General features: G+C 43.0%; 3 protein-coding genes across 6 annotated transcripts in view; all 3 read left to right on the plus strand.

Annotated features, from left to right (window-relative positions):
- Positions 1–8,087: 8,087 nt before the first annotated feature.
- Positions 8,088–13,920, plus strand: LOC121593316. 2 transcript variants are annotated; one of them, XM_041915568.1, is made up of 4 exons: positions 8,088–8,697; positions 9,923–10,090; positions 12,192–12,278; positions 13,789–13,920. In XM_041915568.1, the coding sequence occupies exons 1-4, from the start codon at positions 8,504–8,506 to the stop codon at positions 13,829–13,831; spliced, it is 492 nt and encodes a 163-aa protein (XP_041771502.1). In that variant the 5' UTR covers positions 8,088–8,503; the 3' UTR covers positions 13,832–13,920. The 2 variants fall into 2 exon arrangements, with proteins under 2 accessions (XP_041771502.1, XP_041771503.1); XM_041915569.1 differs by lacking the exon at positions 12,192–12,278 and having other exon boundaries at positions 8,095–8,697.
- A 723-nt stretch (positions 13,921–14,643) lies between these two features.
- Positions 14,644–19,100, plus strand: LOC121591455 (serine-rich adhesin for platelets-like). Its single transcript, XM_041911958.1, has 3 exons — positions 14,644–18,248; positions 18,456–18,474; positions 19,077–19,100. Exons 1-3 carry the CDS (start codon positions 14,644–14,646, stop codon positions 19,098–19,100), a joined length of 3,648 nt encoding a protein of 1,215 aa, XP_041767892.1.
- A 2,566-nt stretch (positions 19,101–21,666) lies between these two features.
- LOC121593313 (FH1/FH2 domain-containing protein 3-like) overlaps positions 21,667–24,835 on the plus strand; it is a 49,130-nt gene continuing 45,961 nt past the window's right edge. For 2 of the 3 annotated variants that reach the window (XM_041915563.1, XM_041915564.1), the window contains exon 1: positions 21,667–21,936. The gene's annotated coding sequence lies outside the window, so the exon portion shown is untranslated. Of the gene's footprint in view, positions 22,535–24,835 lie in introns of all 3 variants that reach the window. The other variant, XM_041915561.1, reaches the window with a different exon arrangement.

Genomic DNA, 24,835 nt, shown 5'->3' on the forward strand with positions numbered 1-24,835 from the left:
AGGTGAGTTTTTCCAATAAAGTAGAAAGCGCATGAGAAGGAGAGATATATTTTCAGCTGCTATAGCACCATTTGCTGACCGGGGCATACACACACTCACACACACGTAGAAAAAGTATGTCGTTGGCATAGGTGAGATACGTAAATGGATACGATCGAGATGTTAAGTTTTCGCAATACTGCTACACTCACGTAAAACGATTCAGCTCGACCACCTGGTGTAATGGCGATGCGTAGTAGTACGCATGTTTGTTAGATTCATGCATGCCGTGTGAGCATTCACTGGATATTTTACTAAAAAATGAAAATAAATAAACCAATGTTTCTACTTTTAGAATTCTGTTTACTATCTAAAACGAAATACTCAAAAAACCTAATTGCTCAGTCTTGAATTTGTATATTGTTATGTAGCAATTTTTTTATAATAAAAAGACGGACAATCCCGTTGTACAGTCGTCAACTTGTACGATTCAATAACATACCCGTCATGGGTTCAAGCCTAGTATGGACCGTGTCCCCGTAACAACCATTGACTCTCCGTATGAACGGGAACAATGAAGAAATATGAGTAAATGTTGCCTACACAAGCATGAATTCTCTCTACACAATTTCTGTCTCAAATATTATAGAAAATAATGTTACAAAAATTCATATCTTACATCGAGAAGCTGATCAATAACAATAGTTACAAAATTTTAAATCAAATTTACATTTCGAAATTCATGAAATGGTCCCACTGTGTAACATTCAGATGGTACCACAGTATATATAGTGTGGGCATGAAATATTTCACCGTCCTTCATGAAATATTTAACGTTCAAATTTACGATTCATTTAATTTTGACCGTTATGGTATAGACGTTTTGTAAATTGAATGCAGTCTCTTCTTAAAACCAACGATACTCAAAGACACGAGGAGTGCATAGAAATGTGATAGATATCGTAGTGATTTTCTTTTTTTCACACATGTTCTCATGAAATGTAAAAAAAAAATACTTGAAGAAAAAAAATTAAATAAAGTAAAACTAATAACGGTGATTCTTATAAAATTTTATGTTTGATATTTACAATTCGTCGATTAAAACAAACAGTTGCAATCAAACTACTCATAGCTAGGAGGTATTATCAATTCATGTGTTGTTTGCTTAACGCTTATTGCCATTACATTGCATTAAACAATTAATCTAAGAACGTATTTTTAGAATATTTAATAGTGTCAACATTTTGTAATTTAGTAGCGTATGGTATGCTTATTTGCATAAAATATTAAATTGTATGGTAAATTATTATTATGAATCATATTGGCCATTCTGAGCAGGCCAAAACGAAGCAGTTAACGATCTGATACGACCACATGGTGTACGTGAGTTTTGAGAGAGGATCTGTCTCAGTAGCAACGCGATCGCCGCGTGAGGCACACGCACTCCCGATGGTTGTCACAATTGCCGCGACTATCATACAGTAATCAAGGGATTCTAAAGTGCATGTATCCTTATCAGTTCAGATTTAATCAATCGGCTAATACCGATTTGAACGATAGTGTGAATACGATAGTGTATGTTAGTGGTTGTGTTGCAATGATATGTTAGTGGTTTGTGTTGTATGTGAGGATAACAATTAAAACAATTAAAACAATAGCTATGTTGAGCTTTTTGGATCTTTGCATGTCCCAATAGTAAAACATTGATAGTGAACTTGTGTGGAAAAGCTGCTTGAATGCTGTGAAACTGTTTTATGCTATAGCAATGTTTTATGTGTTTAATTCGTTTATTGTGTGATTCGGCGGGGTACGAGTGATAAAAATAAATCTCCTGGCTCAAGTTGTAGCGCTCTAGCATAGCGTACGGAGATATCCGATTTTCAAAGATTTTTTTAAACAGTGAAACACACAATGTGAGAACAGAATCCGACAACTGAAAAAGATGCACGTAAAGGAGTATTAGCACAGCAAAAGAAGAGAAACCAACAAAAAGATATAAAAACTACGCAGAATGTAGTTCTTTCGTGAACTGCAAGGAACCAAAATTAGATCTTTACTTTGCGTGGTTTAAGTGTGTGTATGTGTGTTTGAGATGATCCATTAATTTGGCAGTGTCTTTTGAAACACGCACAATCGATCTCACAGGTGGGACCTACACGGTTGACCGGTAATTGGTCTAACCAGTACTAAAGCGTCCACTACCGCCCAATTACACAAATGAGTAATCTGTACAAAAGGATTTGAATAATAGTGCAAATCAGTGAACATTTCGGGGTTCATGAAATTACGAATGGCATCCTCACCCGCTTGATCGGTTGCTGTGGCTAAGGTTTTGAGGTTAACTATTGTTTGTGGTGTGATGTCGAATCAGGAAAGGGCGGCAAGCTTGTGTTTCTATTTTGAGCTTGATTTCAACACAACTAGTCGAACGAATGTTGTAAATGATGCGAACATTTCGACTGCAAATATAAACAAAGGTAGAATTTTGCCATAGTCGTTTTGCCCGCACGAATAATCGTGTAAAAATGTCATTTTGTTCATCGTTGAATGGTTTATCGGTTGTTCATCGTTGAAAGCCAAATTAAAGTTTTCTACTTTTCTTCATTTATGGTAATTATCTTAAGCTCTTCATTGAATGATTGATTGGTGAAAGACGAAGGAATGGGTCAGTCATGAGAAATTCGCCGTATCATCGGCTGTAAAACATGTCCGTCATTTGCATACAACGACAAATAACAAATTTTGTGGTATAGTATGGTTAGTTCTATAGATTGAGTTATTGTTAATTCGCATCACTCCATAGGAAGAAATGGTGATTAAATGATATGCTACTAGTAATTAAAACTACGAAGTGTTTAGTTCGGCTTGGTCGCATAGATTGTGCCAACGGAAAAGTGCAAAAAAATCAAAAGAACAAAAAGAAGTAAATTCATTACATTTGATTGTTGAAGACTAAGTAAGCTCATGAATGAAAGAGTATTGGAAACGGTTGTTCATCAAATCATTGTAACCAATTACGTTCAATTATCATAAAATCATAGTAATTTTTTATTCTGGCTCGTATCCAGAATTATCTTGTGATTGGCTGAAATTATGGAAGAATTTGGAAATTCTGAACAATGGCTATAGTTGGCCCAGTATACAATGGAACCCAGCATACCGAGTTCAATTCGTTCCAGCAACGCAATCGTTATGCGAAAAACGCGTTATGCGAGAGATCCTTTCCATATAATTTATATAGAAAGTGAAATAATTGGTTCCAGAATCTGCAGATGTGCTGGTACAAATGCATATATACATCCGAAAAATAGGAAAATACTCTCATAATACTAATATTTTGGAAAGATATTAATAGTTAGCTATTTGATTGTCACGATGGTTGATTACTTTTTCTTGGTGTGGTCGATTGTGCTAGTATTTTTGTTAATATTTTCAGAAATTGACAAAATCTATTGTTTCGTACACGTGATTTACGTATAGATCCACAGTTTCGCCCGGATGATCTAGTTGACACATTCAAGTTTCTATTTAAGAAACATTTTTAATCCTCTACTTTCAATGGGCCAAAATAACTAAGATAAACGATCTTTTGTCGGTTGGTTGGTAGGAAGACCTTCTTCTGCAGGTGTTAGACATTTATTGATAGACTTTTTTCCGATATGATCCACTTTCATCACAGTTTAAAATTTGCTTGTGGTGAATGTTTTCCAGCACGAAATAAGAGTTCGATAAATGTCATGGACATCAAATTTTCAACATATACACACTCATACGAAACTACTGGAAGTGGCTGCAATTTGTGGATAAGGCGTTGATGAAATCTTAGTACCGAAACGCAAGAAACACTCGTGAATATACCACACACTTGTGCCCAATTACATGGCACTTCTCTGTTTCGAAATAGTGCTATATTAAACGATATTTAGTAGTTCTTTGAAACTTTCATTATCTTCTTCTTTGGCACAAAAATCTTTGTCGGTCAAGACCTGCATGTACCACTAGTAGGCTTGGCTTTCAGTGACTAATTTATTTCGGGGTTCATAATTTATTACCATAGCAGGATCGTCACAGTTCTACGTATGGGGTCACTTTCCATTCGGCGCTTGAACCCATGACCGGCATGTTGTTAAGTCCTACGAGATGACGACTGTACTACCAGAAACTCTCATAACCTAGAGCAATATTCAAAGTTAAACAACTGCTCAATGTTAACAATCGTGAACATAATTCCACTTCGACAGCAAAAAATATATCACAAACGCAAATAATATTGCTCATTATGCTAGACATAATCAGACACGTTTAGAGAGGTATTTGTTTAGCATTTAGATTTGTTCGTTATGCGAAAAACTCGTAAAAAGGGGTTCTCGTTATGAGGGTACTCGTTTCACTGTATAATTCTGTGTGGATGGGAATTGAATCCGTTCGGCCTTGTAGGTGCTTCTGCGTTTATCCAACTAAGCATCGACCCTTGTCCAGTACCGTGAATATGTTAAAAAGTCTTCAAAACCTCAATAAGTTGGTCATGCATGAGAAAGTCTTTATATCAAGAGGAAATAATTTATGAAAATAATATAAATTGTAGTTCTTACTGGTAGAAACAAAATAAAAGTAATAATAAAATAATCGAGTTAATAAACTGCACTAAGGCAGTGTGTGATGGAAAAATACCAAAATCTAATAAAATGAAAGCATATCATAGCAGCAGCAAAGAAGGAATTAAAATACATTTCACTTTCTTCTGCAAGCACTCTGATGAAAAGTTCCCTTTTTCAAGCGGGTAGAAGATCTGGGCATAAATTTATCCCTGTCGACACAAGGATTAAGAAGCAAGTTTTGCTAGAGTTCTGACATGTGGGATTTTCGTGACACATGAACGGATTAGACGACGGGGGTAGGCAGCTCTTTCACCATGCAGGAATGGAGAGCATCTGCAGCATAGATTCCATCTGTGTGGTGTCGTACCGAGCAAGCGATAAGCTTTGCAACTCGGGTGCATGCACGTGCAAATGAGAGTGGGATCTGGTAACAAACTAAATATTGAATGATGGAGTTTACACTTTTCGACTTTATTTCAAAAAAGTCAAAATGTAGGAAGGCAAAAACTTCAAATGATTTGTATGGTGGCTGTGTGAAACGAGACACAGCTTGTGGAAGAAATGGTTGCAAACGTGTACAATGTACGTTTCTACGATGCTGTCTGTTATTCGGGGTTGAATGACTGTGAAGCTGAGCGACTACAAGAATAGTATGCCCCACACAGGCACGCATACCAATGTACAACATTATACTTTTCGTTTATCCTCAGGAAATAAACAGCAGTGGGCAAATGTCACCAAGAAACGGGCACACTCAAAACATGCAACGATGCACTCGAATCGTGGGGAAACGTTCGTCTACGTAGTTTCTCGTGAAGGAAAACGATTGTCCTACGGAGTGACTATAATATTGTAGAATGTAGGTCAAACTGCTGCTCTCTGCTACTTGTACCAGCGCCTGGTGGACACCGTTAATGCGTCACCCCAGAAACTCTGCGTTGGATGTTCGTCAGTCACAGTAAACCTAACACGTGACGGGTTACCATCGGTTTTAGTCAGCGGTTTTTGGCATGCGGGTGTTCCTTGCGTACGACGATTGCGGAAGAATTATGACCCAAATCTGGCGTGTGAGAGCAGGCTTGATTCGAATGGAAAGCCGTTGCATCATCAGCTAAAGTGTTTGTGTATTTTTCTGTCAACAGGACCATGTTGCTCCATCAGTACAGTGAACACACGGTGTGACAATTAATGGCTGCTTTTGATGTCTGATATATACAAACCCAGCATCAATAGAACGGATACAATAAGGTATTGGAAAATTGCAAACCCAACACCCACCAATGATAGAGTGCATTGTTTGTGTTTGCTTTTCTAAAGATTCGTGCTCGACACTTCCAGTTTCTAGTCAATTTTTGGTGTTCCAATTTGCCAACCATGCCAGTTAGGGGCTTTGGAGTGAAAACGGTAGTTGTTAGTGTCACTGTGGTTTATTTATTTGTTTACATTTGGCAAAAATAGAACCACAAAGCCGAAACTATCAATAAAGAGCCGGGAAATGTTTTTGGGTAAACAAGCCGATGGATGCCAGTGTCGGTGGAGGGCAAAATCCCACCGAAAGAAACCACTACGCGTCCAACGAATCAAGAATGGAGTGGATTATGTGTTTTTGGCCAGATAATAGGTGCAGTTGGAAAAGCCGATTGAGAGGAATTGCCCAAAACACACGCACACACATACTATTCCAGAAACACGGCTGCAACCGGTGCACTAATACCGGAAACAGGCGTAACGATGTTTACGGTTCGCTTTTACGTGAAGAATGCAGTGGAATATGACAAGAGCACGATGAGTGATTTATGAGAATCAGTAACGATTTGCCACGCTGTGAAAATGAGGACCATCCGCCATGCTGGGAAATCAGTTGGCATCGCCCAACTGGTATGATTTATTCACACTGCGGCACTTGTGCCCTCTGGCCCTGTAGAATCGTTTGCCGAAGGGCCTGTGCCAAAGATGTGGAATGGTCATTGGAGCAGGAATGGAAGCTATTGGTTGGGGATTTTCATTGCAATCACTCGTTCAATGCCGCGAGGGCTCAAATGGAGTGCATTGATGTTTGCCAGATTTACCAAACGAATCAATCTGCCACTTTGAATGGCCACGAACGTACATACAGGCACACTGATTTTCGGGAGCTTCCGATTGTTGAATGGACAGGGAAAATAAACCACGAGCTGGCGTGGTGGAGTTGCAGGTAAAATGGTGGAACGGATATTTGTAGTAATGCTGCTTTGGTAAACTTTGGAAGTTGGGACAGGGAAGCGTATGAAGTGTAATATTTAACAAGTGTTTTTTTTTATCAATACAATGATTTATTGGTCAATAGATTACCGCAGCTATTAGCACTGGGAACATTTTTATTGTTCAAAGATTAATAAATTTATAAATACTGAGAGGATCGTTGTAGTATCCGAAGGGACATAGTAAATTAAATGTGTTTGCTATCTCACGTTTTAGACTATTCTATGTATTTACTGCTCGCCGACCCGCATACTAAAGGCATTTCACTAATACATGGAACTGGACATGGAACACTTCGATAGCTAAATTAACAAGTCGATGGCACACACGTGATGTCGGAAATAGTTTTTCCGTCTGTCCTTGAAATATTCCTCACGCGCATTGCCCGCGGGTTTTTGGTGGAGTTTCTAGCGGAAAGGACGCAAGAAGGCAAGGAACAAGGCAGTTTGATACAAAGCGACTTAACAAGCCAGTACAGAGGCATGGCTCGACTCTCTCGTCCTGGCTTGCATTCCTTAGTAAGCGCATCTCGGTAGCGGGATTGTCCTCCTCCCCGATGGCGTTGTCGTCGGCTAATCTGACACTTTAATTGTTATTTATTTAACTGCTCCCGTGATCGTTCCCTTTCGTTCGACCGGATCGTTCACATCGAGCCGGGTGGCTGGCGCGTACCAACTGATGTCGCACGAGCCGAAGCGATGCGGCTTTGCATTAGACGCGCTAAATATAAGTCGCCAAAGATACGGTTGGTGTCTTCCGGTTGTCTGACGAGAGCAGTTGATGGTGTTGAGGAATGTCTGAAGCGTTGCTGGTTGGAGTCTGAAATGGAAATAGGGCTACATGGTCGTGTCCAATAAAATGGAATGTTTGCTCTGCTCGATGGTGGCTATTGTTTTATTTTTATCGATTTTCTATTCCAAAATCGCCCTGAAAAGATACAATTCCAAACGAGCCATTCGTGTCAAGTCGCTATAGATCAGATGTGGTACGCTGATAAAAATTTCATTCATCTTCAAAATCTCTCACCAGTCCAAGCGAAACTGTGTGGTTTAGTGTTGTCTCGATAAGAAACGATACCTGTTTGAATATGTGTGCAATGGTTATGTTTGGTGTGGTTTTGGTGTAGACGTGTGGATGTTTGAAACGGACCTGCAGACATGCGCGTTACGCACGTGGTTTGTGGGTATTTGTCATTTTCCTGTTTGCTAGACCGATCTCGCGATCGAGTGATTTAAGTTTGTTTCTCGGTGTGACCATTGAGCTGGTCTACCATTTGCCGGTACCATTAGTATCAACGAACCGCTTCACTTGAAGCAACCTTTTCTCGAAATCGAGCCAGCACTTCTTCCTCCCTCTCATTGTTTACGAGCCGGCCGCACTTTAAATCGATGGGGAGCCCTTTAACCTAACGATTGAGCTAACGCGAACGTAGATTAGCGAAAAAAGAAGCGCAAAAGGTCGCGAATTTCACGATCGGCGGGCGTGGATGCACAAACGCGGCGAGTGTGTTGTCGAAAAATCGAATGTGTGTACGCTATCTGTCAACGAACCTGTGTCTAATGAGATCTTGCACTAGAAAAGCACAAGCTACTGGCTTGCTTGCGGTGCCGTGTTCGAAGCGAAAGGAGCACTAGGCGTGAGCTGAAAAAAGGTTTTATTTATCTGGTGGCGACTGCAGGGCGGTGATGGCAATACTCTTGATACACTTGCGCCGCATTCTGCTTCTGGTCACGGTCGTCTATCTCGTGGGGGCGTTGGTACGGAAGCTGCTATACGGTAAAACAGCCGCCATACTGCGCTCTTCACGCTCCGTCGGTGGTTTCCTGTTTGCGAAGCGGCTCCACCTGCAGCCCTGGTTCTACATCTACACTTTTTATCTGTATGTGCTGGTACAGAACGGAGCCGGCTGGAATCAGCTGAATTTGTTCGATAACTTCTTCCGATAAGCGATGCGCGTAGCTTATCCAGTTCGCCAACAGCTTGCTATGTAGCTTGCGCGCACGTTTCGCATGCGAAGAGTCTGTCTGGCGCGTTGGTGTCCCCGTTGGCCAACCCCGGAGCGGTTAGCCGTAAGGTGTGCTGTGTGTTTCGCATTTTCGTTGTTTGAATGTGATGTTTACTTAGAAGCGACAGGGAGCAGAGAATAGGCAGTATCTAAAAATAACACTGCGCCATCGAAATAGTCCACTCGACGCAACCGGCGGTCAGAGTAGCTAGTATTTGCATGTGTGTGTGTGTGTGGTTGTCTGAGTAGATGTTTGTGATCGTGTGCGTAATGTGGTTCTATGCGCTGCGTGATGGGACTTTTGCACCAATACGCTTTGCCTGTGCGTGCTGAAGGGAAAATCGGACCAGTTTTCCTCTCTCGCGAGGAAACACCCAGTGCGCGTGTGTTCGCCGTTGGCTGGAAGTGTGTGTCTTGTGCATCTGTTCGGGAATCGTTGCATTCCCAGTTGGTCATGTGAATCCGGCGAGATCTAGACGAACGTTGCGCAGTGATCGTGATCGTGTGTGAGTGAACGTTTGTGCGCGAAACCATTCCCGGGCAGCACATGGTACACCGCAACGAGCGAGTGTGTTGTATGCGAATGTGTTTCGTGATCTCGGTTTGAAGTGTGCTCTAAGCACAGCGCTCCCGTTAGATAAGGGCCAGAGCCGGTGAGGATATGTTATGTTCTGTCTGATCTAGGGCTGCATGCAGCTCATTTCACGGTGCAGCAAAATAGCTCCGATCGGATTGGATCGGGAGGAGTAAGAGTGACGCAACAAGTGGGCGAGCTAGATTTTCAGTGAAAAGTGACGATTTTGCAACGGACTCAATTTTACTTTAATGCCACTTTCCTCGGACTTTTCCAGTCCAATATTGCGCAGTCAGGCGATTGGTGCTTGGAGTTCTAGAATATCAAGACCAAGAATATAAGTGATCATGCAAGTGTTTGTGAAATAGTGAAGAAGTTTCAATAGGTCAGCCCGAGTTTAACAGCCATAAGCCAAGTTTAGTATCGTAATCGGCAAAGTGAATTAAAAAAAATACACATTTTTTAGTGTTTAACATGAAATCATACCATTGAATCGGTACAAGTGTTAAATTCATTTTGGTGCAGAAAAAGTATGCCAGTGCTTCAGTTAAGGAATATCACCACAGCTAACCAAACTATTGTGCGCCAGAAAATATATTCAACAGCATTGGATTCACCCATCGCTGGAACGATTCATTTAGCAAAACGAAAGTTTAAACGAAAACCATCAACATGTCTTATCGAAGTTACAATGTAAGTATAAAATAAGGCTTGTAGAAGGCAAGTAATGTAGAATTTGAAAATTGGTTATTGTTATAGATAATGTTACACATTCACAATTACACATTCGTGTTCGGCAAGAGTTTAACATTTTAGTTAATATGAACACAAATCCACAATATACAATTATGGTAATTTAAACCAAAACATGCTCTTACCTACGGTCAATGACAGATTTTTAAAATAAAAGTCTATAGTGTGGTTCCATATTAGTCAACGACTGCAAATAGAGGAGGATCTCTCAATCCTTCTATTCAATTTATGAGTAACAAATTAGGAATCAGTAAGCTATCGCGTTCTTGGAGATCGTTGTCATCCATCTCAGCTGAGTCAGTCGATCGTTCTATTTTAGAACATTTTCTTTTTTAAGCTAGATGCAACACTTTCCATTCTATTGCAGATCCCGTCTGTTACAGAGATCCACGCGCCGTCGCTTGTCGTTAGTGTACCGTAACCTATGAATCATCGGGGAGTGCCTACATCTCACGAAGGCAGAGCAATTTATGACACTCTTTTCGATGCTTCGTTTCGCGGGACCAAAGTCCACACGTTGTTAAAGATTTCCACTCGGTGCTATGTGGAAATCTACGCTAAGAATCAAAGGCGATGGTTTTGTTTAGCATTTTTAAACATGAATTTTCAATGCCGATGCTCGTAAAACGTGCGGTTGGGTGTACTGATGGATGCAAGACCTTTTGCTGTGTGCATTGTTTACATGTGTGAGTGTGTGTTGTTTTTTTTTAGTTACACATCCTAGTGGGTGTAAAGCTGCGCGAGAGTACATCAAACACGAGGTTCTTCGATGGTACTTGAAGCAGTAATGCATCTGCTTACGATGTGGGAAAAGTGGTCATTTCAACGCCCTCTCACAGGGTTGGATGGAGTTTACCCGTCGGAGTGTGTAGTTTTAGCGGTAGATGGCAAAGTTCTTAATTGGATTTGCGAACAGGGAAAACAGGTCGTAGCATGAGGACTAAATATAGCTTGTAGTCATTAGAAGATGATATTTAGATTTTTTTAATTCGTCATTTGCTTGGACAAATCCAGTCTATGTTGAGAAATTACGATTGGGTTATGGTGACATATTTAGTATGTATTGCTATTTAAAAAACCGGAAAAATAATACAAAATGCACTAAAGAAGCATTTCGTTTGAATTAGCTTGTAGTCATTAGAAGATGATATTTAGATTTTTTTAATTCGTCATTTGCTTGGACAAATCCAGTCTATGTTGAGAAATTACGATTGGGTTATGGTGACATATTTAGTATGTATTACTATTTAAAAAACCGGAAAAATAATACAAAATGCACTAAAGAAGCATTTCGTTTGAATTTGATCACAGTTGACCCATGTGATTGATAAGAGTATTAGGATTTATGAGTTTCTCGTACTTGTTATGTTCCGTTATGTATCGCTTCCATCTGTATCACTCTCACTGTTTCTTTTAAGACACTCGAGCACCGATGCAAAGAGAATGCTTTTTTCGAAACTGTTAAAATACCAATTTGATGCACTTGATCTATTTAAAAAAATGCACGCACTGTCTAGGCCACTTGGCTCACGAAATTAGATCTGAGACGAGATGAGACGCTGCTTGCAATGACACGGCAATTTAATCCACTGTTTGATTTTCTCATCAAATGTGAAACAATTCCAGTTTTATTCACTACTGGAGTCTCTTTAATTCATGAATCAAAACACTTTTTTGAGGTCTTTGTTTTTCAAACTAGATTCACTTTTAAAAGTTAGAAAGAAGGTTAGAGTTGCTTAGAATTGGATTAAATAGACAAAATGAAACGTATGGAAGATAAGGCTTGTAAATCTGAAATTGTTATTTTTGTGTTGGATAGTTCTTGATCAGACATAGAAGTATATGCCAATTTGGCCAAAAGTACCCCTACAAATACCGCTATTGCACTATTACTTAAAACACATATTACAATACTAGATAACTGGTAAGAAACATCAGGTTATATCTCTTGATGGAGCAATATTCCCTTGTGTTCTAGACACGGAACCTCATTCCTGTTTTTAAATTGGTACTGATACACGTTTGTTCCGGCCCATTTCAGTACCCTTGGTCTACGTCCAGTTACAATTCAAGCTCTTCGTCGTATTCTGCATCATCTAGTCTGCCAAGCTCCTATCGGAGCTCAAGAGTATGTATTGCTATTGCTCGTCCCTCCCCTTCCTGCTCAAATCTTGTGTTGATTGTTTAATTAAGCTTCCGAATGTGTTCTCTTGTTAATACAAATGTCCTGTTTTTTGTGTTTGATTTAAATTGATGCGAAAAAAATCAATGTTTCACCCATTATCAATTCCCCAGTTCTTCCTTGTACTGTGTCTGCTGTTGTTTGACTACCCCTGTTTCAGACACAATCTACTGATGTGTCTGATAGTGTGTGTGTGTGTGTGTGTGTGTGTGTGTGTGTGTAAGTGTGTGTGTGTGTGTGTGTGTGTGTGTGTGTGTGTGTGTGTGTGTGTGTGTGTGTGTGTGTGTGTGTGTGTGTGTGTGTGTGTGTGTGTGTGTGTGTGTGTGTGTGTGTGTGTGTGTGTGTGTGTGTGACTTTGTAAGGAAATATTTGTTTAAGGAAGTTTCCATACAATTGATTCGTTATGTTCTCATATCATTGTTTCGTTGTGTTTGTAGTGACCATGTTTTACGTACAAGTGTGGATAAAATGGCGTTCAGCTGTCGTCACCGATAGTGCCGACGTATGGCTTTGCAACGCACGCAAGTACGCGATTTGTTGCGAACTGATTGACAGGTTGGCTTGCTTGGGATATTTACGTCGCTGTGTTTCCTTGCTATTTCTGTAGAAAAACGAGTCCCTTGTTACAAGTAGAAACAAGGTGCCAGAGCACGATGGGAAATTCAGTACGTAGTAATGTGAAATTGATGCCAACTGTTGGTAGACTAGGTGACGATTGGTTAACACGTTCAAACGCTTCATTCGTTTGAAATGCTAGAAGAGTGCATCGTCTACAAATCCATTTCGTCTGAGTTGAATGGAAAATGGTGACAAAAAAAAGAACAAATAAAAAAATGAACGGATAGAAGCATACGGTTGGCGCCAGGAATCAAAATTGTCTTGTTGGCATTGCAATTACAGTTCTGAATTTAGCTCATGCAAAGGCACTTGCATCAAGACTCATGTTTAGGATTGATAGATGGTTTTTCTTTTATTCTAGTGCATCGTGCATGTGTAAGGAACCGTTGTGTAGGCATTTTATGAGCCGGTCTCGTAGTACAGTCGTCAACTCGTACGACTTAACAACATGCCCGTCATGGGTTCAAGCCCCAAATGGACCGTGCCGCCATACGTAGGACTGACTATCCTGCTATGGGGAGATCAATAAGTCACTGAAACCCAAACCCACAAGTAGTGTAGTACAGGCAGGCTTTGACCGGCAACGGTTGTTGATCCAAAAGAAGAAGTGTAGGCATTTGAAGACCTATTTATCTGGCACTTGCCGGAATTCCGATTAATCAATGTGTATTTGTTTTTCTTCTAACATACATACAGTGATGGGTATTCAAAACTTGGGAAAAAGTAAATAAAATTAGCCTGCAATCCATCAATGCAGTTCAATTATTATTGTTCAATTGAATTGTTTCATAGTGATCCAAACCAAACTGATATGTATTTTTTAAATTTCGTTCTTTAGTTCTCGACCGAACCTTCAACGACGTCCCGGTTCAGTTCGTTGAGTTCCACGAGCAGCTATCGTCCATCATTATCTTCCGGGAGCTATCGTTCTCCGCGATCTACGACCACAGCTCCAAGCTCAACCGTTTCCTCCTTTATCAGTCGGTACTCGAGCCTAGCAGCCGACAAGGACAAGGAAAGGGAAAGAGACAAAGTGAAGGAAGAAGAACGACGAAAGGAGCGCGAATTGAGGGAGAGGGAACGGGAAAAAGAACGTGATCGTGAAAAGGAGCGTTTAATCGAAACATCTAAGAAGCTTGAAGCAGAAATAAAGGAAAGCAAACCCGCACCGTTGAAGAAGTCTTCCCTGATAGCGGCAAAGTACGGTTCAACCAAGGATGTAACAGCGACCGACGATTCATCCACGAAGAGTGGTACAACAAATAAAACTCAATCCGCTAAAGAGGTTGGTACAAAGCCAAAGAAAGAAAATGCACCTCCCGTAACGTTCACTACAAGGTATGGGCGGACCGGAGTCGCTCGGGAGCAGTCTCGTGAACCTAGTCCAGCAACGAGAACGAGCTCTTCAACTTCAATCACTGCACGCACTAGGCATCGCGATCCAAGTCCCGTGGCAACAACTGTTACGGAGAAGGCACGATCCCGAGATCCAAGTCCTGCCGTCGAGCCCAAACGTACCGGAGGATATGCATTAGCTATAGCCAGCAAACTGTCCGGCTCGAAACTTCCGCAGCAGAGTGCTCCCAATGAATATCGAAGGCAATCGAGTGGCACCGCCTTCGGGCAGAATAGGGCACGTTCTCGTGATCCGAGCCCAACGGTACGAACGAGAACCTCGCGTGAACCGAGTCCCATGGAGCAACGTCGGCTACAGCTAGCTAATAAAATGATCGCCACAGCTGCACGCTCTCGTGATCCAAGTCCTGCGCCAGTGCAGCAAATTAAACAATCGCTAGGTGGCAACAAACAGAACAATACCGTTGATCAAAAACAGCGATTTACGAGCTCGATCACTATCAAAACTGGGACAGGTGTACGCTCGCGTGATCCTAGCCCGGCTGAAGCGAGAAAAATTCCAACGCTCAATAATAATGCAAGCAAAGTGCGCTCCCGAGACCCCAGTCCCGCTGACCCGAAAAGAACCACAGCGTCTTTGAGTGCACGAACATCCCGTAAAAATAATGAAACAGGTATAGCAAAGCCATCGACATTTGGCACTGGACGAAAAACGCGCGATCCCAGCCCAGGAATTGTCAATAAGGTGCGTAGTCGAGATCCCAGTCCGGCAACGGTTCCACGTCGTACTTCACGAGAACCAAGTCCAGCGGAGTCTGTGCGCGAAAAGTATGGACTGGGAGGTTCGGGAGCGTACCGTCCATATGGACGATCGAACAGTGCACTCGGAGTAGGTAATCGATTTGGAGCCAGTGCTAGTCCCGTTCCTAAAAGTCCAATCGCAGACCTTGCATTATCGTACATGACATCTAGTGAGGCAATAGCATCTCGAACAAGTCGTCCTTCATCGAGGTTGCGTCTAAGCTCGCAATCTCGAGAACCTTCCCAATGCTCGTCACCGTTGACCGCAAGTCAGATCTTTTCACCGGAACCACGCACAGCATCAAACGATGAACAGAAACGGGAAGGATCAAGTTCGTCGGAAACTACCACCACAAGCTCGTCGTCTGAAGAATCATCAGAGGAAACGGAAAGCAGTACTGAGCCAGAGCCAAAGATATTCATTGAAATAACGCTGGTAACGCGCGGTACATCTCCGACACCACCAGGTGCAACTCCGTTCATAAGAGCCCGCAGGGCAGAAATGTGTAAAACGATTGAAAAAACTATACAGAAGCAGCTGCTCCTAGTCGAAACGGCTGACAAGCAGATTCAGTCGGATCGAATGGACGATCCAACGAAATATTTGCGCTATGGGCAACCTTCCACACGTAGCTGGTCACCGTTTATAGAGCCAAAGTATGCCTCATCCTCCCCGACACTTGGGTACACGCGTTATTCGAGTGCATCGTCCCGGTATAGCCGTGATAGTCCCAGTTTTAGCCGCGAAACAAGTGTTAGCTCATCGAAGAGTGACGTACCTGAAAAACGCGAGCTATCCACGCTAGCTGCTAGAGTGAAGGAGCTGAGTTTATCGAAATCCAATAGCTCTAAATCCACGGGCAGTCGATCGTCTACTGGAAGCGGTCCATCTGGAAAGCAGAAAACTCCTCCGAAACAGAAATCACCCGAAAAGCCTCCTCCTGCACCGGCCAAGGACAGTCCATCTCCTGTTAGATCGGTGGCTAACAAGGACTTCCGCAAGTCAGCACTTAACATGGGTCCAGCACCTGAACGACCCCGCAAATCGTCCACATCGTCAAGCAAATCGTCCAGCTCATCGGCATCCACGGCAACACCAGTTGCTGAAACGAATGGTTCAAGCAGTCGCATTCCTCACGTAAGGCAGCAAAATGGATCGAAGGTTGTTAAACGTTCCGATCGATCCTCATCCACCAGTTCGGAGGAGACGAGTAGTGGCAGTGGCTCCTCCGGAACAGATACCGATCGTGAACAGTCGATCACCCGAACAGCCCCGAACGAACAGGAAGATCTTAGTGCCGCGACGGACGCTTCGAACGCGAATAATGAGCTGCTATTGCGTGCCATTCAATTGGCAACGAATTTTGTAAACAATCAAAATCGCAGCGCGACTAGCTGGTATGATAACGCCAGCACAACGAGCATGTCTGAAAGTTTGGCAGCGGATCCGAATGGAAAATCAGGCTGGGAGGCAGGAACACATTACATGGAAAGTATAAAGGACGATTCCAGCAATGAGGAGGACGATGGCGATGAAGCTGACGAGAAACAGCAAAACAACGAAGGCTGTGAAGAAGATCAAAAGTCAAACTCAGGCTACCAACAAGCGATGTGGTGGAGGCGTTCGGGTAACTTTGAGCAAACGGCAACCGTACAGGATACGGTTCCGAGTGCTCGTAGCTTTACGTACCGGATCAGGCGCGTTGAGTCCGGTGAAAAGCCATGGTGGTTATCAGAGGATGACAACAAACCGGTTCCTGAACTGGAACCGGGTACGACGGGACGCTCCAGTACGGCTGGGCAGGATATGGCTGCTGGTACGGAGATGACGACCGATGATGGGCGTACTACTGCAACGAGCATATTCGAGAGTCAAGCGTTGAGTCCCTTCCGGCCGATCAGGGTAACGCGAGTGGAGTCCGGCGAACGGGCATGGTGGATGAAGAGCACCGAGAACGTAGCCGCCAAATCATCCGGTGAGCGAAGCAAACAGCCCAGCAAAGAACAAACTCCAGAATCAGTCGGTGGGGGTAAAAAGAGTCCTGGTTATACGGTGTTTAAGCTCGAAGCAGAAGATGAAGCGTGGTGGGAACAGGCCATGGCTGATGTGTCGCGCAAGCAGACCTCTAGTAGCAGTCAAAGCAGCACATCTGCAAGTGAAGAGCCATCGAAGGAGCCTACCCCAGAACCGCGAAACCAAGGTATCACGCTTACTCGAGTCGTTTCGGGAGAGAAGGCCTGGTGGTTGTATAGCTCAGATAAGGTGAACGAGCAGGTGAACGCGGCTGTGACAGCAGACGTTGGTGAGAACGGTGTCGATAGCAATGAGTCGATTCGTGAGTGCAGTCCGGTGAAAGCGAAACCATTCAAAATAACGCGTATCGAGTCGGGTGAGCAGCCCTGGTGGATGTTGGAAACCTCAGATGCACCCGTGTCACGTTCGGGATCAAAATCGAACGTAGTAAGCCGTTCCAATAGTTTCAATTCCAAAGCGAGTGGCAAGCAAACCAGTCCAACCAAGTACCGTATAACCCGCATCGAATCGGGAGAAAGGGCATGGTGGATGAGCAGTGAAAGCCCGGACGAGGGTGCTGGAAGTCCACGCAAGCTATCTTCCTTCGTGGAGCAGCACGGCGAAGAGGAAGCCGATCTTCAAAACGAAGACATTGAGGCGCAGGTGGAGCAAGAGCTGCAAAGCATCACCAGTTTTGTGGCCGGCTTGCCCAAATTCCCTACGGGCGATTACACAATCGAGCCGATGACTAGCGAAACGCCACCACTAGGCGATCGTGCTAGTCCGGAAGGAGAGGCTGGCGGTCGAGCTTCCCCGTACGATAACATTCCCTCGACGATGATCCCTCCAGTGCAAACGAGCGTCCAGACGCTTCCGATCGTAACGATGGACAGCGGCACGACTGTTGCGCCAGACGGTGGTGGTTTTAGCACACGGAAGGACACCCAGTCACCCGTGTTTATTTCGCGTCATACCAACATTGACGATCTGCTGGGTGGCTCTTGCCATCCACTCAGTCCTATGATGGACAGGATGTTTATTATGGATGACCTGCAGGAGATCACTCCAAAAGACGTTCGAGTACACGACAGTACACCGCAGTTCATCGATTACGCCGGACAGAAAAGGTAAGGGATACCACGTTGGTCATTTCTTATTCGAACACGCATGAATCGCATCAGTCGCGTTTTTCAGTAGCACACTGTACTACTGTTTTTAGAACAAAGACAAAGACGCATGATCGAAGAAATATATTCTCCACGCGATCGGGGTTTGTGTCTCGGCTACGATCGCAACTCACCACAATTTCTCGTTTCTTCTTTCTTTTCTTGCAGGGAGCAAACGACGGGCGCGGTAAGTCGGATTCATTTATTATCGTTTATTGACATAATGAGGCAAATATTTCTTCAAAGCATAAGATAAAGTCTTAGCCAAGCTGGTTAGATTTCCTCAAAAATTAAAAAATTTAACAGAAAATACGGCCTCATGTGAAGAGCAATATTCTAATTTTGTGGCGAGTTCCCAATTGAAATTTTCGAGCACGAATAACCGGAAATTCAAGGAAAGTCCCTTAAACTTCCCTTAAACTTTAATTAATAACAATTTAAGGGAAATTCGAAAAAGTCCTTTCAAATCAACTGTGATGCGGGTTTTTCGTTGCTTTCTTAGAGATTCTCGCGGAAATGATGTTTCCTCTTGTTATAGTTGGTCATGTAGCCATTTTATGCTTCAATAATACCTAAATATTGTCACAAAAATTTAGCTTTTGTTTTTCATCAAAAACCAAGGCTATGAATGCAAACTGAGCTCGACGGCGATCAAATACAAATCCACAATTTCAGGCGTATCAAGAACTAATCGTGTAGATATGGAAAAAAAAAACAATTTCGAGCAAATGTCTCTTGGGTTTTGACAATTGTTTTACCAATTTTCGTTTTACCTGAATATCCGTCTAGTTTTATAAGCGAATCTTTAACTAATACTAATAGCTATAACTATATAGAACGTTACGAGTTTCAGCATATCTATGCCCTGCGGACGGTTTAAATTAGAAAAAAATACTTGTACAGATCTAACAGAAACATGAGACAGGCTCCCATACACTCGAACATATGGCGGAGCACTGCTCTGAATTTTCAAGCACACATAACACATTTTCTTGTGCTGTGATTTTCTCAGTACTTGGTTACCGTGGCTGTGTTTGCATTTTACACGATGATTCAGATGCGCCGATGCAAAGACAGTCAGCCGCATCACAAACCTGTGAAATTTTCACGTGTTTCGTGGGCGATATCAAACTCATGCTAGTAAGAAATCTAACATTTTCATTCGTCTGTAGTATTTGGCACCAGTTTAAATAGGTAACCATTTCTGAGGGCAATGGATTTAGGTGAAATACCGTGCATCATTTGAGCTGCTGGTAATTTGTTGCTCGTTCTGTACTCTATCATGTACTATTTTTGGATACATGCATTTTATGTCAGCTTGAATTATTTCCGTACACTAGTAATATGCATGATGTTTCAATTTTTTATCTGAAAACACACACATACATATCAAATGGTCTTGATGATCATAATGTTAGTATAGCGCTGTGGAAATCTCTCCCTATGACTTGATTCTGTTCCATGCAAGCGTTATGATAATGCTCTAAATTATAGTAGATAACCTAAAGTGTTTAATGGCGAATGAACAATAAATCTTAAAATATAACTTAAGATAAGCTATTGGCTGGTTCGTTGTCCGTCCGGCTGCTTGACTAATATCCACACGCTATGACCGTTCAAAATTCGCTCTGAGGGGAAACAGAGTCATGATTTAATCAACTTCTTGTTTTGACGTGAGAAGTTTAGAACCGCTCTTAGATGCGTAGCCAATCTGCGTATGTGATATCGTAAATAGGCATATATATGTTGGTAAAGAAAGAAGTTTTATACTTTCTGATAATATATCCCTGGAAGCACAAAGCTTCATGTACTTGTATTCATTGGTGAAATTGCGTATGTCTTGATGGAGTTGATGGTTTTTGCATAGTATGATGTAATTTTATGACATGTATGCACTCTTTAATATTTGTTAAAAACGAGATTAGTTGCTGGCTAAATAATGATAAACGTTAATCCAAGTTTATTGTTCTTCGTTCAATATACGTACCGAGCTGATATTAATGACCTAAATAACCATAAGAATTTGCTCCACGACACATCAAATTGTCGATATGCTCCCACGTTGCGCAAAACCCTTTTTGGGTGCTAACCATCAAATTTGCTCGTTTTAAAAATAGTCATTATTTCATCAGCAATGAGTAGATGCTTTCATCTGTCTGTAATGATAGCATCGGCTGACCAAACATATGGAAAAGACAGCGCATCTTGGTGTGCTTGGGTTCGTCCGCAAACATCAACAGTGCGTATGGTGCGTCAGACCGATATGACGCGTCCAGGAGAGTAAAACAAACCGCGAACTAACGAGAAACGGTCAATATTTGATCGCGCCTCCCCCAACCGTGCGCATCATACCAGCTACTAGCCCGTAGAGTGTGGGGGGGGGGGGTGAGACAGGAAACCGCACGCCTGGCGAATGATCATTTTCTTTGTTGGCCTTCGAAAGGCAACAATGTTTACACCCGGTAGCTGGTACCAGTTGGAAATCGGCAGGAAAGGCACAACTAAGCGAACGCATACTACTTGCTTTCAGTGCCAGCTGGAATTAGGTTGGGTGGAACTGACACATTACGTCCGGGGAGAATGTTTTTGAACTCACCTTCCATCTCTAGTTCTGTAAATCATTTATACAGACTACGGTGAATTTAAAAAATGAGTGTAAGTTTACCTTTGAATGGACACTAACTGCATTTTTGAGAAATAGGCACATATAGTGTTTTATTGAAATAAATTCAAAATGTGCATGCTTGCAACATTAAAAAACAAAATTTTGAAAGTAGAAGCAAAAACATTTTGTAAGAAAAATACATATTCACAGAATAGGGCACCGAAAGTGGACGGACAAAAAACTGCATCCATCCACCCGACACTGCTGCCCTTGGTAATGCAATCCAGTGTGGAACCGTAGAAGCCATCGTGGCGAGCGAACCCACCCGGCGCACTTTATGATAGTGTGCGTGTTTGCCGTGCAAAACGGTGACACACACGACGCTCGCTTCTTGCTGAACCTACCGTCGAACAAGAGCACTCCCGGTGGAAAGAAGCATGTGTGTTAGAATCATTGCTCCGTCCCTTGAGGTGAAAAGAAATGGTGCACGCAACATACTGAAATCGGACAACTACACCGAAACGGGATGACCTACACAGGTGTGCGGTGTGGACTACCGTACGGAACAAGAAGCCGGTGACCGGCCGTTGCTACTCGGTCGGTGGGGTGGAGTGGAGGGAGAGGGGTGAGGGGATCGGCGTGTAGCAAAACCCGTTTCAAGGCAAGCGGTCGTGCGCTTAGGTTGGTCGGCGTGCAAGAGAGCGAACATGGAATAATGGCCAGGCAGCCGAGCGAGAGAAGAGAACGCCGACCGTCTTGAATGCGTGGAGAGCGAAGCGTACGAGCTTTTTGGCCTTTCAACCGAACCGCTAAGTCAGTCGCTGAAAGATCGTTGCCGCGGAAGCTTTGAGCCGATCGCAAGCCGGGGAACAACGTACGTTCGCGCGTGCGAGCCTAGATATTTCGGCTGTTTCGAGATCGACACTCGAGATTGAATCGACGTTATCGCGCGTGACAGTGAAGGGAGAAGGGAGTAGTAGTAGTAGTAGTAGTAGTGCAACCACCAGTTGCCTACGCAGCGCAGAAGGGCAGCCTTTTTGGAAGGTACATGACAGCTTGCATTGCACTGCAGTGACAGGCGTTATTGACTCCCTCCAATTGAGACCTATTGGAGCTCGCTTGGATTGAGCGAATCGCCAGCCGCGAGAAGAGATGCTGTGCTGGAGCTTGGTGCAGAAAATAGTTGTAACGCTGCGGTTGCGCCCAGACCAAAAGTGTTAAGTGAGCACGAAAATAGAACCATATTTCACGGCGTACACCCACAGCAAAACGAGACCCTGCCTCTTTTGTGCGGCGGATGGAAGCGAAATAAGTGGTGCAATTTGGATGGTAGAATTTATGGCCATAGTGTACAAGATCGATTGTGTTTCGTTGGCCACCAGAGCGGGGTGGTTGCTCTAATTTCACAGTGCACAAGTGATGGAGTGTGAAAATTGTACCGTGAAATCTTCCACCGTTTTAAACCACTGGATCTCGTTAACAGTTGTATTCCTGTTCTAAGAAGCTTCTTACAAGCATATCCAAAGTGTGTATTTCTTCTGAACGAGCGTTTAAAAAGTGCTTTTTGTTCTACCGTACTCAGTGTTGCAAGGGCCACAAGCTTTTTCATATCACTTTCAGCGCCGAAACCCGAAGCCACGACGTAAGTCAAAAGCGTGTTCAATGCTCCAAGCAATCCTCCAAAGCAGATGAGATGAAATGGTCAACGAAATTATTTATGTGCCGGTCTCCGTTCTCACCTCAGTCGCTTGAAGCGTAAGCGTTTGGCAACCGGAAAAGTAAAAGTAAAAATCAACCACGATGAAATGGAACGAGAAATACAGACGGAATGGATAGACGTGTTTTGGACCTTAGAGCAAAGGCACTATGTTTGAGCAGGGTATATTTTGGGCTTAGTTAGAATGAGGGGTAATGGGTGGAGGGGAGAATAAGGAATTCAATTTGAGATCCGTGACGGGTGTGATTGAAACTACGGCAAAGGTCACCTTGAATGGTATTTTTTCTCACTTTAACCCCACGGCTCTGGAATGTGCAAAAGTAAACGAAACAAAAAGGCAAATTTGAAAACGAGCATTTTTAGCATTCGGTTTGATAATTGCGATAGATCGCTGCGGAGAATGCTTTGAAGTTTACAATATTCTACATGTGTCTAATTAGTAAAACTGAAACGTGTAAGCAAAATTGCATGTGACTGAGTAGTACCGGATCGTTGCATAACAAAAAACGGCGTACGAAACCCATAGGCACCACCTCTAATCGAATGCAAGCGGGCGGAGTATTTAAGAATTCATGTCCACGAAGGACGGGGCACACCACAGGCAAGCGTTAGCCGTATCGATTGACTAGCGTAGGGAACGCGTACAGAAAATTAAATTATATGCATAGGGTACCAGCGAGGGAAATTGAGCCGAGGACTACCGCTACAGATTGGTAGTAAAACAAAATAGAAAGCTATCGAGCATTCTAGGCACATTGTCGAACCAAGAACACATGAAAACGTGTACAGTGAGCGATAAACCGCGAACTCGTGCACCTCAGCTGAACAACAGCTGAGCAGCAGTGGGAAGGGACCGTTTGCTCCGTAACCGGTGTCATGACCGATACAACGGTTTGAACCACCAGACTTGTCGCCCAGCAAGCAAGTTCATTAAATTGCGGTGCGAGGTGCAGTTAGTTGCAAATTATTATCCTATCTCTCTCGAGCACGAACACATCGAGCCGTCCAGTTACGCGGTCATGTGTGTCATTGTTAGCTGCCATCGTGGTGGTACGTCGATGACAGTGCGATCCACGAAAGAAACTAACGACATCCAACAAACTAACTTTGTTTGACATTAATGTGTGTGGCATATTGGCAGTTTATTGTGATGATCATATTGATAAGAGGGGCATGATCTTATTGATAAGAGGATTTTTTTTCCACGTGATAAGATATACATTGCTTCCGACATTCTGACTGATTAATTTAATTTACAGTTTCAGTTTCTTTAAATTTCCTCTGTTGCTTAATAAACTTATAATTTAAAAAAAATCTAATAACGCGCATCGTTCGATTAAAAATAAGATATCCATTTTTTTATTTATATGCTCGTTCATGCATAGTTAAAGCTAGTTTTTGCACCAACAAACTCGATAGACAAGAGTGATAGAAACAGCAAACAATAAAATCTAACAGTAAAGCTCACAAAGCCAGTAGTACTCAATGGTCGTGCAAACAGTTCGAATCCACCATCGCAAACGAACGGTACTGTACAAGAAATCTGGCTTGCGAAATGGTTGGTAAAATGGTTTGCAGTTCCCCTTGCTGCCTTGGTTCTGGTGCAGATGCGATCGTTAGCTAGAAGTTCATTTATGCTACGGCAGAGTGTGCTTTTTCTCTTGCAATGTTACCACCACAAATTCACCAGCAAACAGTCGTGCTTTTTGTATTTTCTTGCATTTGCTCGTTACGGATCAGGATCGATGAAAAATGGTGCCTTTGACCTCGGCAGGGAGAAGAAAAAGCTCGTACTCCGTGTCCGTGTTTGCTCGCACCCGCCTAGATCATAGGCGTTTCGTTCCTTCCAACCGTCTGCATTGCCTGCACGACCCGGCTAATCCGTTAACGATCGCGACGAAGTAAAACCAAAACAAAGACTAAAAACCATCCAAATCAGATCATAATTTCCCGCCACTGCCTCCGTTCTTACTCCGCGTTCACTTCGCGCAAACTCGGGCGGTTATGTTAACGGGCTGGAAACCTCAAACTATCAGCCGGAAACGATGGCTTATTTATCGATCGATGTTGTTTGCCGCACATTCGCGCAGTCGTACAACGGGTTCAGAGCTCCAGAGACACGGGGATTTGTTACGCTTCCAGTGACAGAAACGAACCCGATTGCGGACTGGTTTCAGCTCTGCGTTGTTGTCTGCGATCTTGAACTTGAGTTGGATTGTTTATGGC

This window comes from Anopheles merus, chromosome 2L, assembly GCF_017562075.2.
Source record: "Anopheles merus strain MAF chromosome 2L, AmerM5.1, whole genome shotgun sequence".
Classification (NCBI taxonomy): Eukaryota; Metazoa; Arthropoda; class Insecta; order Diptera; family Culicidae; genus Anopheles; species Anopheles merus.